Source organism: Orcinus orca, chromosome 6, assembly GCF_937001465.1.
Source record: "Orcinus orca chromosome 6, mOrcOrc1.1, whole genome shotgun sequence".
Classification (NCBI taxonomy): Eukaryota; Metazoa; Chordata; class Mammalia; order Artiodactyla; family Delphinidae; genus Orcinus; species Orcinus orca.
In genome coordinates this window covers 33,462,918-33,475,772 of record NC_064564.1, presented here as the reverse complement: position 1 = coordinate 33,475,772, position 12,855 = coordinate 33,462,918, and the positions used below count along the sequence as shown (strand labels likewise).

The 12,855-nt window shown below is 44.6% G+C and overlaps 1 protein-coding gene and 1 long non-coding RNA gene across 2 annotated transcripts in view; one reads left to right on the top strand and one right to left on the bottom strand.

Annotated features, from left to right (window-relative positions):
* Window positions 1-1,414: 1,414 nt before the first annotated feature.
* Window positions 1,415-9,218, bottom strand: LOC125964863 (uncharacterized). The gene is made up of 3 exons (XR_007478146.1): window positions 9,147-9,218; window positions 3,896-3,955; window positions 1,415-1,560 (listed from the first exon to the last, which is right to left on the bottom strand). It is a non-coding gene; the product is annotated as an uncharacterized LOC125964863 (long non-coding RNA).
* A 185-nt stretch (window positions 9,219-9,403) lies between these two features.
* Window positions 9,404-12,855, top strand: part of HABP4 (hyaluronan binding protein 4) — a 36,736-nt gene continuing 33,284 nt past the window's right edge. The window contains exon 1 of the mRNA XM_004283027.4: window positions 9,404-9,875. Within this exon, the coding sequence (XP_004283075.1) occupies window positions 9,515-9,875 (361 nt within the window). The 5' untranslated portion in view covers window positions 9,404-9,514. The remainder of the gene's footprint in view (window positions 9,876-12,855) is intronic.

The window sequence follows — 12,855 nt, the reverse complement described above, 5'->3', positions numbered from 1 at the left end:
AGGTAGGGTGAGCCTCTTTGAGCCAATATAGAAGATAGCAAACCTACTGGGCTTTTTCCCTTTGGGGTAATTATATTTTTTCTAAAATATGAAAGCAGCTTGGACTTGGACTTGAGGGCTGGTTTCAAATTCCAGCTTTACGACTTGTTACCTCTGTGACATCAGACAGACCTTTTAGTTTTTTCACTATAATTTCCTCATGGTTAAAATGGTGATAATAACACCTATCTTTCAAGATCCTTCTAAGGATTCCCAGTCATAATATGATTGCTCAGCTGATTAATGTATTGAAGTATGTCTACAAGAAGTGAACACCAATAGGGTGAATTTGAGGGATTTCTAAGTAGGAACTGGGGGGTACAGGGGGTGGGGGAAATTAGGACAAGCCTTCCATGTAGTAGACTGGGTCCTAGAGGGTTTTTAGTTCTATTTATACACATCTATAAATGTGGAGTCTAATACAACAAATTTAAAAATATTCCCAAGGAGAATAAGCTAATCTCCTAAGAGGGAAAAATGGACTCCTCAGGTGCCAAGTAAAGAAGGAGCTGAGGGCTTCCCTGGTGGTACAGTGGTTAAGAATCCGCCTGCCAAAGCAGGGGACACGGGTTCGAGCCCTGGTCTGGGAAGATCCTATGTGCCGCGGAGCAACTAAGCCCGAGTGCCACAACTACTGAACCTGCACTCTAGAGCCTGGGAGCCACAACTACTGAGCCCGTGTGCCACAACTGCTGAAGCACACACGCCTAGAGTCCATGCTCCACAACAAGAGAAGCCACTGCAATGAGAAGCCTGCTCACTACAACAAAGAGTAACCCCCACACGCCGCAACTAAAGAAAGCCCACATGCAGCAATGAAGACCCAACACAGCCACAAATAAATAAATAAAATTAATAAATTAATAAAAAAACAAAAAATCACTTCTTTAAAAAAAAATTAAAGAAAAAGAAGGAGCTGAAAGAGCTCTGGTGGTCCTAGGGGTGGCAGGACAGAGGTCTGTTACACTGGGAGAGGCCTCAATGGCTCAGAGCTTGGGCTTGGATGACAATTTAGAGATGGGAGATGAGGCTTCGGTGTATGAAGACTTCTTAAATAGTTCTCTCTGGTAGCTATAGTGATGCTTAGAAAAGTAGCTGTGCCAACTCCAGAGGAAGCCCCTCATCACCTCTGAGTGATCCAGGCAGCAGCTGATTTCCACAGCATTTCCATAAGCCAACTGTAGCTTTGATTGACTAATCCAAGAATGGGATGTAAAGCTCATGTCCAACTCCTCAATTTAAAACTCTCTTCTAATAATTACTTGAGTGTGAGAATATGTGTATCTAGAGTCTTACATGCCAGCATTATTGAAAATGGTGAAGCATAGGAAACACCAAAATACCCATGAATAGAAAACTGGTTCAGTACACTGTAGTATGCTAGTTATTGATTTATTATCTCACATCTGCCAATTCATCCTTCATTGCCTGCTCCACAAAAATGGATCTAGGTCCTTTAAATCATTTTCCTTTGCCAGTGGAAGGTGTCAGACTCTGGTAGTAGCAGGTGCTGAAAGGACACTGGAAGAGAAAGAGCTTTTCTTTTCCTTGTTCTGCGGTACATTGTCACCAGGCTCCTGCAGAGCATGCTTCTTTCTCCACTAACTCCAAGTGTTTTTTTCTGTACTGTTTGCGGGGCTTCTGCTCTTCCCAGCTGTCAACATGGACAGTTAGCCAGGAGCCTCAGAATGCGTGGGCCTGTGTCTCAGCCCAGGTGACTGCTCCTGGCACCCTCTTCTCTGCCTCCTGTGTGTACACACTAGAGCCCCATAAGGCTAGCCATCTAACGGGCCAGTCAGCCAAACTTTGTTTCATGCAGTGTCCAGAGTCTCCTCAGCCCAAGCGACACACAGGAGTGCGCTGGGTTCCTACAGAGTGTGATTGCCCCAGCTTCTGGTTCCAGCAGTGTCAACAGTGGCACCTGACTCCCTTTATGCACCCCCCTACCCCATAAGCCTTTAGTCACCTAGGCCCTGGGGTGCTGCTCCTGCTTTCCCAGTGATTGTGGACCATCTATGACCCAGAAAACTTCTCAGCCATCCAATGGGCTATAACCAACACCTTCCTCAGTGACGTCTGAACTCCCTTCCAACTTTATCCTTCCTTGGATACCCTTCCTCAGTCCTAGGGTACCTTTTAGAATTCTTTTTCTAACCTTATAGTTACTCTCCTATCATAAGTTAATAATTCTTTATGTTAAGCTTCCCTGTTTAAATTACTGCGTGTTTCTGTCTTTTGATTGGACCCAGATCACATACAGTGTAATATTTTATGGCCATTAAAATGATGACATTGAGGGGCTTCCCTGGTGGCGCAGTGGTTGAGGGTCCGCCTGCCGATACAGGGGACACGGGTTCGTGCCCCGGTCCAGGAAGATCCCACATGCCGCGGAGCGGCTGGGCCTGTGAGCCATGGCCGCTGAACCTGCGCGTCCGGAGCCTGTGCTCCGCAATGGGAGAGGCCACAACAGTGAGACGCCTGCGTACTGCAAAAAAAAAAAAAAAAAAGATGACATTGATGTATTTATTGACACAGAACTACGTCTCTGACATTGTGGAGTGAAAAAAGCAGATATGTAAAATTATATGTATGTTTACATACATGAAGAAGACTAGAAGGATGCTTAGAAAATGTGAGCAGTGATAATTTGTGGGTGGTGGTATTTCAGATGAGTTTTACTTTCTTTGTGCTTTTCATAGTTTTAATTTCTTTCAGTGAGCATGTATAATTTCACACAAGCAATAAAGTTTATTTCTCCCAATCCTCAGAAAACTCTGGTGATACACCCTAAATTTAAAAGATAAAGTCCAAACTCCTTACCACGGCACATAAAGTAATTCAGGGTATGGCCCCCTCTTGTTGGTATAGCCCCATATTTTACCATTCTACACAGAAATTCTAGTTAATCCAAAGCTCCCAATTTTATACCTATGGGTGTTTGCACATGTAATTCTCCCTGGAATGGCTTAATCATTCATCAAAGCCCTCCTTTCTAGAGCCTTTCCCAATTCATTCCCCTTAACCTTGTGTTAAGGCATTAAGTTCATCAAAGGACATGTAGCTAGAGGACTTTGCAGTGGAAGAGGTGGTCCGAGCCTCTGCTGGTGCAGGATCTCTGTCCTTCCTTGGTGGTCAGACTCTTTTTCATTGTGTGCCTGGGTCCCAGGCTGAGCACCTCAAACTCACCAGCTGCCAGATAAGACTAAACTAGTCAACAACAAATGATGACCAGGCTTCCATCAGGTGGTACTAACAGATCCCATTGCTGGCTTTGTATTTTTACTTTAGCTTAGTGCTTCCCAAATTCTACTGTGCACAGACACTTCTTAGGGATATTGTAAAATGCAGATTCAGATTCAGTAGCTCTGTGGTGGGCCTGAGATTGTGCATTTCTAAAAAGCTCCTGGGTGATTTGCAGTTGCTGGCCCACAGATCATCCTTAGAGAGTTAAGATGTGAGCTTATTTTTAAAACATTTCTGAAATATAATCTAAGCAGAAGAGCAGCCCTATTTCAACATCTTAGTCAATTCAAACTTAGCACGAACACACTATAGCTTTCATTCCACAAAATTATATTTTTAGGGATCTAAATATACCACTTCCCCCACTAGGGTCTCAGTGAGCACTCCCTAACATAATTCTATTGGTGATATAATTACAGACCCTTAGGTCTCTTCTGAGAACTGTGCCTTATGTGCACAATGTCTGCCCCCACCTTGCATAGCTCTTTAAGGAGAGAAGCCATGTCCTGCTCACACCAAAGCTGTTAGCTCAGTACTTAGCAGGAAAGCATTATGGTTAGGAGTGTAGACTCAAGTTCATGATCCCAGCTCTACCACTTACTGAGGCACTCACCTCATGGCACTGTAACACGGGGACAGTAGAAGCATCTACCTCTTCAGGTTGTTGTAAGGACTAAACAAACAGAAAATGCTTAGAATGATGGCTAGCACCTAGTAAGCCCTATATAAAATTCAGCTATGATTATTAGCAAATGTGTAGAATAATGAATCTTTCAGAAAAAAGAAACAGTATCACATCCATTTAATCATGTAAATGTATTAATTAACTTACACACATTAATTCGTTTGTTGCATTTTTACTTTGTAACACATGCAAAATTTTCAGGAGCACATGCATACAAAGAAGAAACTCATTTATTCACACAACAAATATCTCCTGGATGAAAAGCACTTTTGCAGGCACTGAAGATGAAGCCAAAAAGAAGGGAAGGAGGGGACGGAAAAATGAATTAGATATGACTTCTGGTCTTAGGGAGGAGAAGTAAGGAGAAAGAATTATAATGCAGGGCACAGCAAATCCAGTACTACAAGAGGGGTGCCAATAACATGTTCATGCTAATCATCACCTGTGGGGAATTCTGTTTGTTACCTACCCGGCCATCCATTCCTATCTGCTGGTGTTGGAAACCTTATCTTCCTTGGGGACTTGCTCCCTCCACTCAGCCCCGGTTGAGGGGGCTGACTCCAGCTTGACCTGGTGAACTAGGCCGGCTGATCAGAGAATCAAATGCCCTTCGCTATAGCAACTGGTTCAAAGGTGTACTCATGACCCAAGAAAGGCAATGATTCAATTCTGGGATTCCTATGCTAACGTTGCCAGAAAGGCCCTTTCTTTTCCTGCTGGCCTTACAACTATAAGGGCTTAAATATGGTACTACTGGGACCATCTACAAAGTGAAACTGATAAAAGGGAAGCCAAGACAGAAGAAAATATAGCAAAGAGATGGCAAGGGGCAGAGAGAGAGATGAGGTCCTGGTATGGTTTATCCCTGACCCAGCTATGCCTGATTCAATCACGGACTTTTTTCTTGAGCCAACAAATCCTTTGTTTTAATTTTAGGTTTTCTGTTGCTCACAACTGGAAGGATCCAGAATAAATGTAGAATTTAAAAGTTCTAAAATAAATTATTTTATTCAGGCTTGATTAACGTTACAACCAAGACCAACATTTTAATAGTAGGAATTTTGAGAGAATAAAAAACTCTTCTATTGGCATGAGTGCCTTGAGGATATAAAGCACTGTGGTAGCCAGTAACATCTTGACATAAGAAAGCTGGAAAGAGGACTTCCCTGGTGGCGCAATGGATAAGAATCCTCCTGCCAATGCAGGGGACCCGGGTTCGATCTCTGGTCTGGGAAGATCCCACATGCCGCGGAGCAACTAAGCCTGCGCACCACAACTGCTGAAGCCCACGTGCCCTAGAGCCCATGCTCCAGAACAGGAGAAGCCATTGCAAGGAGAAGCCACCACAAGGAGAAGCCCGTGCACCACAACGAAGAGTAGTCCCTGCTGGCTACAACTAGAGAAAGCCCGTGCGCAGAAACAAAGACCCAATGCAGCCAAAAATAAATAAATTTTAAAAAAAGCTGGAAAGAACCTCAGTGACAACAAGAATACAAATATTAGTAGGCTGGGTACAGGTCCTTTCCTGGTTTAAATATTCTGTTTCTGGTCGTCATAAATGGAATTTGGCTTGCTGGAAGTTCTCCTGCAGCATCCTGATTGTTAATGATTTACGGTTCTTTAACCCCTAACTTTGAGACTGTGTAGTTGCTTTATTTATTTGCTGTGGGAAACTGAATTTAAATTCACTTCCACCTGGTAACAACTAAACCAGGACCTATAATTTCACTGATCTTATCACAATTGACTCAACTGGCACAAAAGACAGATGAGATCCTCTTAGAGTTAGGAAAAATATTTTTGTTCTTGCATATATTATTCAAATAGAAACAACTGTAAAATAATGTGAAATTTTTGAACCTTTTAAAATTTACTTCTTTCGTTTTATCTTCCCATCAACCATATGCGGAACACAGGACCAATTTTAATCATCCTAGTTTTATAGAGGAGAAAGGTAAGCAAAGAGGGAGTAATAATTCAGTGGCAAAACAGAGTATATGGAATGATGATTCACAAAAACTCACACCCTTTATAGCCTGACTGATCCCTCCGCCTTGGCCCTCACCCAGGTGTTGCTCTTTGCATGTAATCAAAGGTAACAAAGCTACATGCTTGTAAATTCTCTAACTTTCTGTGAATTTTAAGTCAATCTGGAAGATTTTAGTATATTTTATTTTATGATTCCTAGTGGAATTTGCCTATTAATTAACTCAAGGCAATTTACATTTTGTATGTAGTTAAACTTCACTGCATTTCCACTGGTGCCAATAAGTAACTGCTATGGAAGGGCTGGTGGTATCGTTCAGCATCCACACTTCACTGCTTTTTGGGTATGCTTTATTTTCTGAGTTGTATGGTTGTGTGCATGTTTTGTTTTTTTTCTCTTTGGTATCATAATTACTATCAAATAACTTTTACTGAGGATCTACTCTGTGCCGGGTATGGTGATGAACACTTCATATGCATGATTGGACCCAGTTCTCACAATAACCCTCTGAAGCAGGTACCATTATTTTCTCTGTTTTACAGATGAGAAAACTGAGGCACAAGAATAAGGAATATGTCCAAGGTTACAAAGTCAGTTAGTGGCATAGCTGGGATTCAAATCATGGTCTAACTCCAAAATATAAGCTTTAAAAAAATGGTGGCCAAATACACATAAAATTTACTATTTTCGCCATTATACAATTCAGTGGTATTTAACCGTCACCACTATTTAGTTCCAGAAAAATTTCATCACTCTAAAAGGCAACCTCATGCCCTTTAAGCAGTCAATCCCCATTCTTTCTCCCCTGAGCCCCTGGCAACCACTAATCTGCTTTCTATCTCTATGGATTTGCCAATTCTGGACATTTCATATAAATGAAATCATACAATTTGTGACCTTTTGTGTCTGGTTTCTTCCACTTTGCATAATGTTTTCAAGGTTCATCCATGCTGTAGCAGGTATTAGTACTTCACTCCCTTTTCTGACCAAATATTAATCCATTGCACCACATTTTGTTTATCCATTCATCAGCTGATGTGCATTTGGTGGTTTCTACCTTTTGGCTCTTGCGAGTAGTGCTGCTATAAACACTCAGGTACAAGTTTTTGTCTGAACACCTGCTCTCAAGTCTTTTGGATAAAAAGTATAGGCTTTTTTTTTTTTTTTTTTTTTTTGCGGTACACGGGCCTCTCACTGTTGTGGCCTCTCCCGTTGCGGAGCACAGGCTCCGGACGCGCAGGCTCAGCGGCCATGGCTCACGGGCCCAGCCACTCCGCGGCATGTGGGATCTTCCCGAACCCGGGCACGAACCCGTGTCCCCTGCATCGGCAGGCAGACTCTCAACCGCTGCGCCACCAGGGAAGCCCAAGTATAGGCTTTTGATCATAAGCCTCTGTTGACTCCAAGAAGGAGAAGACCAGATATCTTAAAATCTTCATTCAACGAATATTTACTGAGAACCTACAGTACAGCTACCTAGAATGCTAAGCACTGGGAATATGTTGTAATAATGAATAGGACAGACATCATCCCTGTTCTCTTCCTCGGGAATGACAGAAAGTTGAATAAGTGAATAAAACACAGACCTGGCAACAGTTAAGATTAAGGGCTCCTTTTCCATTTGCTATTAAAGCAAAGTAAAAGTTGGTACTGATGTATCTGAGCAAGATGCTGTAACAGAATGCTTTTGATGCAAGAAACACGTACAACTAAGACTAGTTTAAACAATAATGGCATTTATTGTCTTACATAATAATAAGTCTGAGGCAGGAAGTTTCCCGATTGTGGCAAGTCAGCAGCTCCACATCATCAAGGAACTAGGTTTTCTCCATCCTTCTTCTCTGCCATCCTCATAGTCACAATAAGGGCCAGCACTCTAGGCATCATGTCCTCCTCACATAACAAGGACCAAAGAACAGAAGTGGAAAGTTAGAAGATCCTGTCACAATCCCTTTTTAGGTACAAGAAGAATGATCCCTCCAAGAAATCCTGCAAAATACTTTCCCTCAGGTCTGTTCGGCCAGATTTGCACCAGAAGCCTATTCCTACACCAATCATTGGTAGGGGAATGAAATTACAATGGGTGATTTAAGATTAATCAAGTTTGAGGCTGGAAAAAGGCGCAGTTCCCCCCGGGGCAAACAGCTCCCTGACGCCCTAACAAAATACAGATTTTGGGAAAGTGTAAGAGGGAAAGGAAGGGCTGTAGTATAGGCAGCCAAGAGTGTCTCCACCAGTGCCTAGGCAAGAATTCCTGGAGAAAGTCCAATTCACAGTTCTTCTCTGAACTTCAAGCCCTCAGTTGAATAAAACAAGCAACGAACCAAACAAACAAACAAAACACCCAAACCCTAAACTTCAACATGTCCAAGACTGAACTTATGATTCTCATCAAAGTGGTCTATAAATGCTCTGTTTCTTTGTGAATAGCATCACCATTCCAGTTGCAAGAGCCAGAAAAATAGGAGTCATCATACTCTCCTCCTTTTTCCTCACCACCCATATCTAGTGCATCACTGAGTCCTGTTGATATAACCTCCAAAATAGCTCTTGGATCTACTACTCTCTTCACCTCCACCGACAGTATCCACCATCCAAGGATAGTGATCACCACCTTTTCCCTGGAGCTCTGCAGCAATCTTCAGCTTGGTCTCCCTGCATCCATTTTGACCTCCCTCTAACCTAGTCCTTCACATTACAGCTAGAGTGGCCTTTTCAAACACATGCTCATGCTTAAAATTTGCTTGCCGCTGCTCCCAGAATAAAGACCAAAATAAGGCCTTCCTCCAACTCTCAGCAATCCATTTCCTTGAGCTTGAATGGGCTGTGCTCCACCCCAACTCAAGACTTGTGCACTTGCCGTTACTCACGGCCCTTGTCATCCTTCAGATCTCAGCTTAACCGTCATTCCCTGGGAAAGCCTCTCCAAACTTCCTAATTAGGTCAAGTCCCTCTGCTATAGGATCATAGAGAAGTCTGTGCCTTTTCTTCAGGGCACTTTTCTGCCTATAGGCTGTAAGATCTACTAAAACAGAGAGCTAGTATCTCCTACAACATAACGCCAGGCACATAATAAGTGTACACTATACAGTTGTTGAATGGCTCAATCAATGTGTAAACTTCAAAGAAGTATGGCCGATGATGAATGTGGACCCAGTCCCAGAGAGAACATAAATTATGGCCGTGACCCACCTGCAGGGTCCAGCAGCCTGGACCGCAACGTTCCTTGCTCCTCCCAGTAGCTCCGCCCTTTGGGTCCAGCCCCTCCCTGCCGAATCGTGGGGAGGGGCATAGAGGTCGCATGACGTGACAGCAGCCGATCGCTGATTGGGTTTCCAGGCGTGCTGGCTAGGAAAGGGGGCGAGTCCGCGTGCGCTGATTGGCTGGCGGGAAGCGGCTGGACGGGCGGTGGCGGCGGCGCGGGGGCGGGCGCTGGTAGGGATGGGACTGGGCTGGGGCGGGAGGGCGGTAGCTGCGGGTAGGATGGGTCCTTGCTGCCGGCTTCGCTGAGACTCGCTCGCGTGGACTGCCCGCGGCGGGCCCGCAGTGGCGGCGGCGGCATGAAGGGCGCTCTGGGGAGTCCTGTGGCCGCGGCCGCCGCAGGCGCCGCGATGCAGGAGAGTTTCGGCTGTGTCGTGGCCAACCGCTTCCACCAGCTGCTAGACGACGAGTCGGACCCGTTCGACATCCTGCGCGAGGCCGAGCGCCGACGCCAGCAGCAGCTGCAGCGCAAGAGGCGCGACGAAGCGGCGGGGGCGGCGGCCGGGGCCGGCAACCGCGGCGGCAGGAGCCCGGCTGGGGCCTCGGGCCACAGACCCGGCGCGGGCGGCGGCCGGAGGGAGTCTCAGAAGGAGCGCAAGAGCCTCCCGGCCCCCGGCGCGCAGCAGCCAGACAGCCCAGGGGGCGGCCCTCAGCCGCCCGGTACGCGCGCTCCGCCCGGCACCTAGATGCCCCGGGGTGGGCGCGGTGGGCGGGAGGGGAAGGAGAATGGGGTCATGGAGGTCACCTCTCCTCAGCAGCCCCACGACCTCCTACTACGAGACTGGGATCACTGGAATCTGTTCCAGAAAGGGGAGGGGGCTCTGGGAAGAGTTGGCTGGAGTTGAGGGTCCCTGTGGCCGAGGAGGGTGGGAAAAGAGGACGGGGTGTAGGGTGTCACGCCCCTTCTGGCCTTTCCCAGTCCCTTCTGGGGGCGAAGGAGAGTGCAGGCTTGGGGTAGGGGGTTTCAGAACGCTGAAACAGCCTTTACAAGTTGGGCAAAGTTGAGGGATATTTCTGGGTTGGTGTGTGGGGGCGAACACTGAGGTCGCTGACCCGGGGCTCTCAGATCTAGAACTAGCAGGGACCTTCTCCATCCTCCAGCCCAACCTCTGCAAGATTCGCGTCGGGAGGCAAAAAGTAGCGTGGTGGGAAGGAGGGAGGGGAGCGCCTTTTAGGGAGAGTGGAGGAGGGTGCACCCGGACCCTGGGGGTGGCGGCGAGAGCCCGGGGTGTGTGAAGGATCGCCGGGGTGAGGGGCTGGGGCCTCTGTGATGGAGGGAAGTCCTGGGTGACCTCGGGGGCGGGCTGTGACGTCAGGGCCGCGAGCAGAATGCGGCGGGGGTGGACGCGGGGTCCCCGGCGCCTTCCAAGCTCTGTGCCTTCATCCATCCATCCCCCTTACGGAGCTTCCAGCAGTCATCCCGCACGGGTTTTCAATGTAGCAGGCAGCATTGATGGGTTGTGTAACTTGTCATTAACTCAAGCTGCTTTAAGAAAAGCGTTTTTAATTAACCTTTTCAACAAGAATATTCAAAGTTCCCCACTCCCTGCTTAGCCAGAACGGCAAGTACAAAGCTTGGTGTACTACTGTCTGCATCTAGGGGCGGAGGACGCTTAAGAGTCTTCTCACCTGAACTGCATCAGTGGCAAAGCCTCCAAGTTTCCACCTGTGTTTCCTCTGTTTTTCAAAAATGAGACAGTGGTCCTAAAGTTTCCATAAAAAGAATGTTAAGATGTATAATTCGACCACTCCAGCCAATGTTTGGCAGTGTATTCAACTTGGCTTTACTGGCTTGGTCCTTGCTTGATAAAAATCGTGCAGCCCAGCCCTGAGAGAATAACACCTGATTTGAGTGTTGGGGCTTTGACTCCTGCAACTAGGTAATGTTTACCTTTATCTGTGGAAAGTTCAATCCAGCATTATCTCTTGAAAATCAGAAAATTAAGTCACTATAATAAAAATATTGAAAATTATTTTAAATGCTATTGGATATCCCAAGACTTCTTGGTAGGCCGGTACAGTTATGAGCCTATTTAAACAGTGAGTGAGACTTGAGATAATTTGTACATTTTGCATTATGTTCTATCTTTTCTTTTAAATCTATTTAGATAAATATAGTTGTTCTATCTTTTCTTTTAAATCTATTTAGATAAATATAGTAATAAGAATTGGGAAAGGCTAAGCTTTATTTTTTAACAAGTGAAAATATGTATTTTAGTGTGAAACTGAATTTAGTTTTCTATGTCAATGTATTGCTTTTTAACCTTTTTACTATTAAAAATGTACATTTTTGTTATAAAAATTTTAAACAATTCAAAAGTGTATGAAGTATAGTGAAAATCCTGTATTTTTCTTATTTTAACACCTTGCATTTACATACATAAATGCACAGAGCTGCTTCTTTTTTTCTAAATTTACATGATATAAACTGGGTTGCAACCTGCATTTAGCGTTATGATCTAGTACAGTTAAAACTTGCTAAACTAATAAACTTCGCACTGTAGTCTAGTACATTTATAACTTTTTTTTCTGTCAATTGTTTATGATCCAAGTGATCTGGCTTTTGAGATCTATATTAAAGAACTTTAGTTAGTTTTGTAGTTAAAATGGAAATTTTATAATTCTAGTTCTTTTTCAAGTATGTTATTTCAGGAGCAAACAGCTCATTAATTTCCGTTTATGTAGTTACTGTGCTAAATTTATCTGTAATGGGTGTTAGAGAGCTACTCTCTCAAGGTTTTATAGCCCTAATTGATATGGACTGTACTTTTCTAACACTCAAAATTTTTAATTTAGTTAGAATATTATAAATGAATGCTTAGTGTAGACAAGAATCAAAGTCAAAACAAGTTTGACATATAACGGAAACATTAATCTCAAAAGGATGTGGAAATCATAAGATTTTCCCAAAGAAATAGGTTTTTAATGGCCTTCACTATTTAACAATATACATAGACCTTTGGATGAGCCTTGCTCAAAAAAATTTGTTCTTGAAGTCTTCACAGGCTGTTTCAGCTTTGCTTTTCCTGGCCTTTCAGAACTAATCTCTGAGTCAAAGCTCAAATTTATTTGGGGGAAATCTCACTGTAAATTTGATTGTATTCTGTCCCTTCATGTGGGCTTGGGTTTACATCAGTGATGAGACTGCATATGCCAGCCTTTTATTGGAAAGGGCTAGTAAAATTCAATGTTTGCATATTCACTTGGAGCCGCTGATCTAGCACAGAAAAGCTAGGTTCAGTTGCATTCTTTTTTTTGTTGTTGTTGCGGTACGCGGGCCTCTCACTGTTGTGGACTCTCCCGTCCCGGAGCACAGGCTCCGGATGCGCAGGCTCAGCGGCCATGGCTCACGGGCCTAGCCGCTCCGCAGCATGTGGGATCTTCCTGGACCGGGGCACGAACCCGTGTCCCCTGCATCGGCAGGCGGACTCTCAACCACTGCGCCACCAGGGAAGCCCTCAATTGCATTCCTGATCCTTTAGTAGTAAATTGTGGGAAAAACTGGACCCCTATTATCTTTGTTTTTTGGATTTTGGGAGGAAAAGGAAATGTTTGCAGGGTATTGATAATTATTCTAATAAGTTGCCAGTTATATTTAATGGTTTTCAACTTATACACAGAAGCTTTGGAAGAAGCTTTA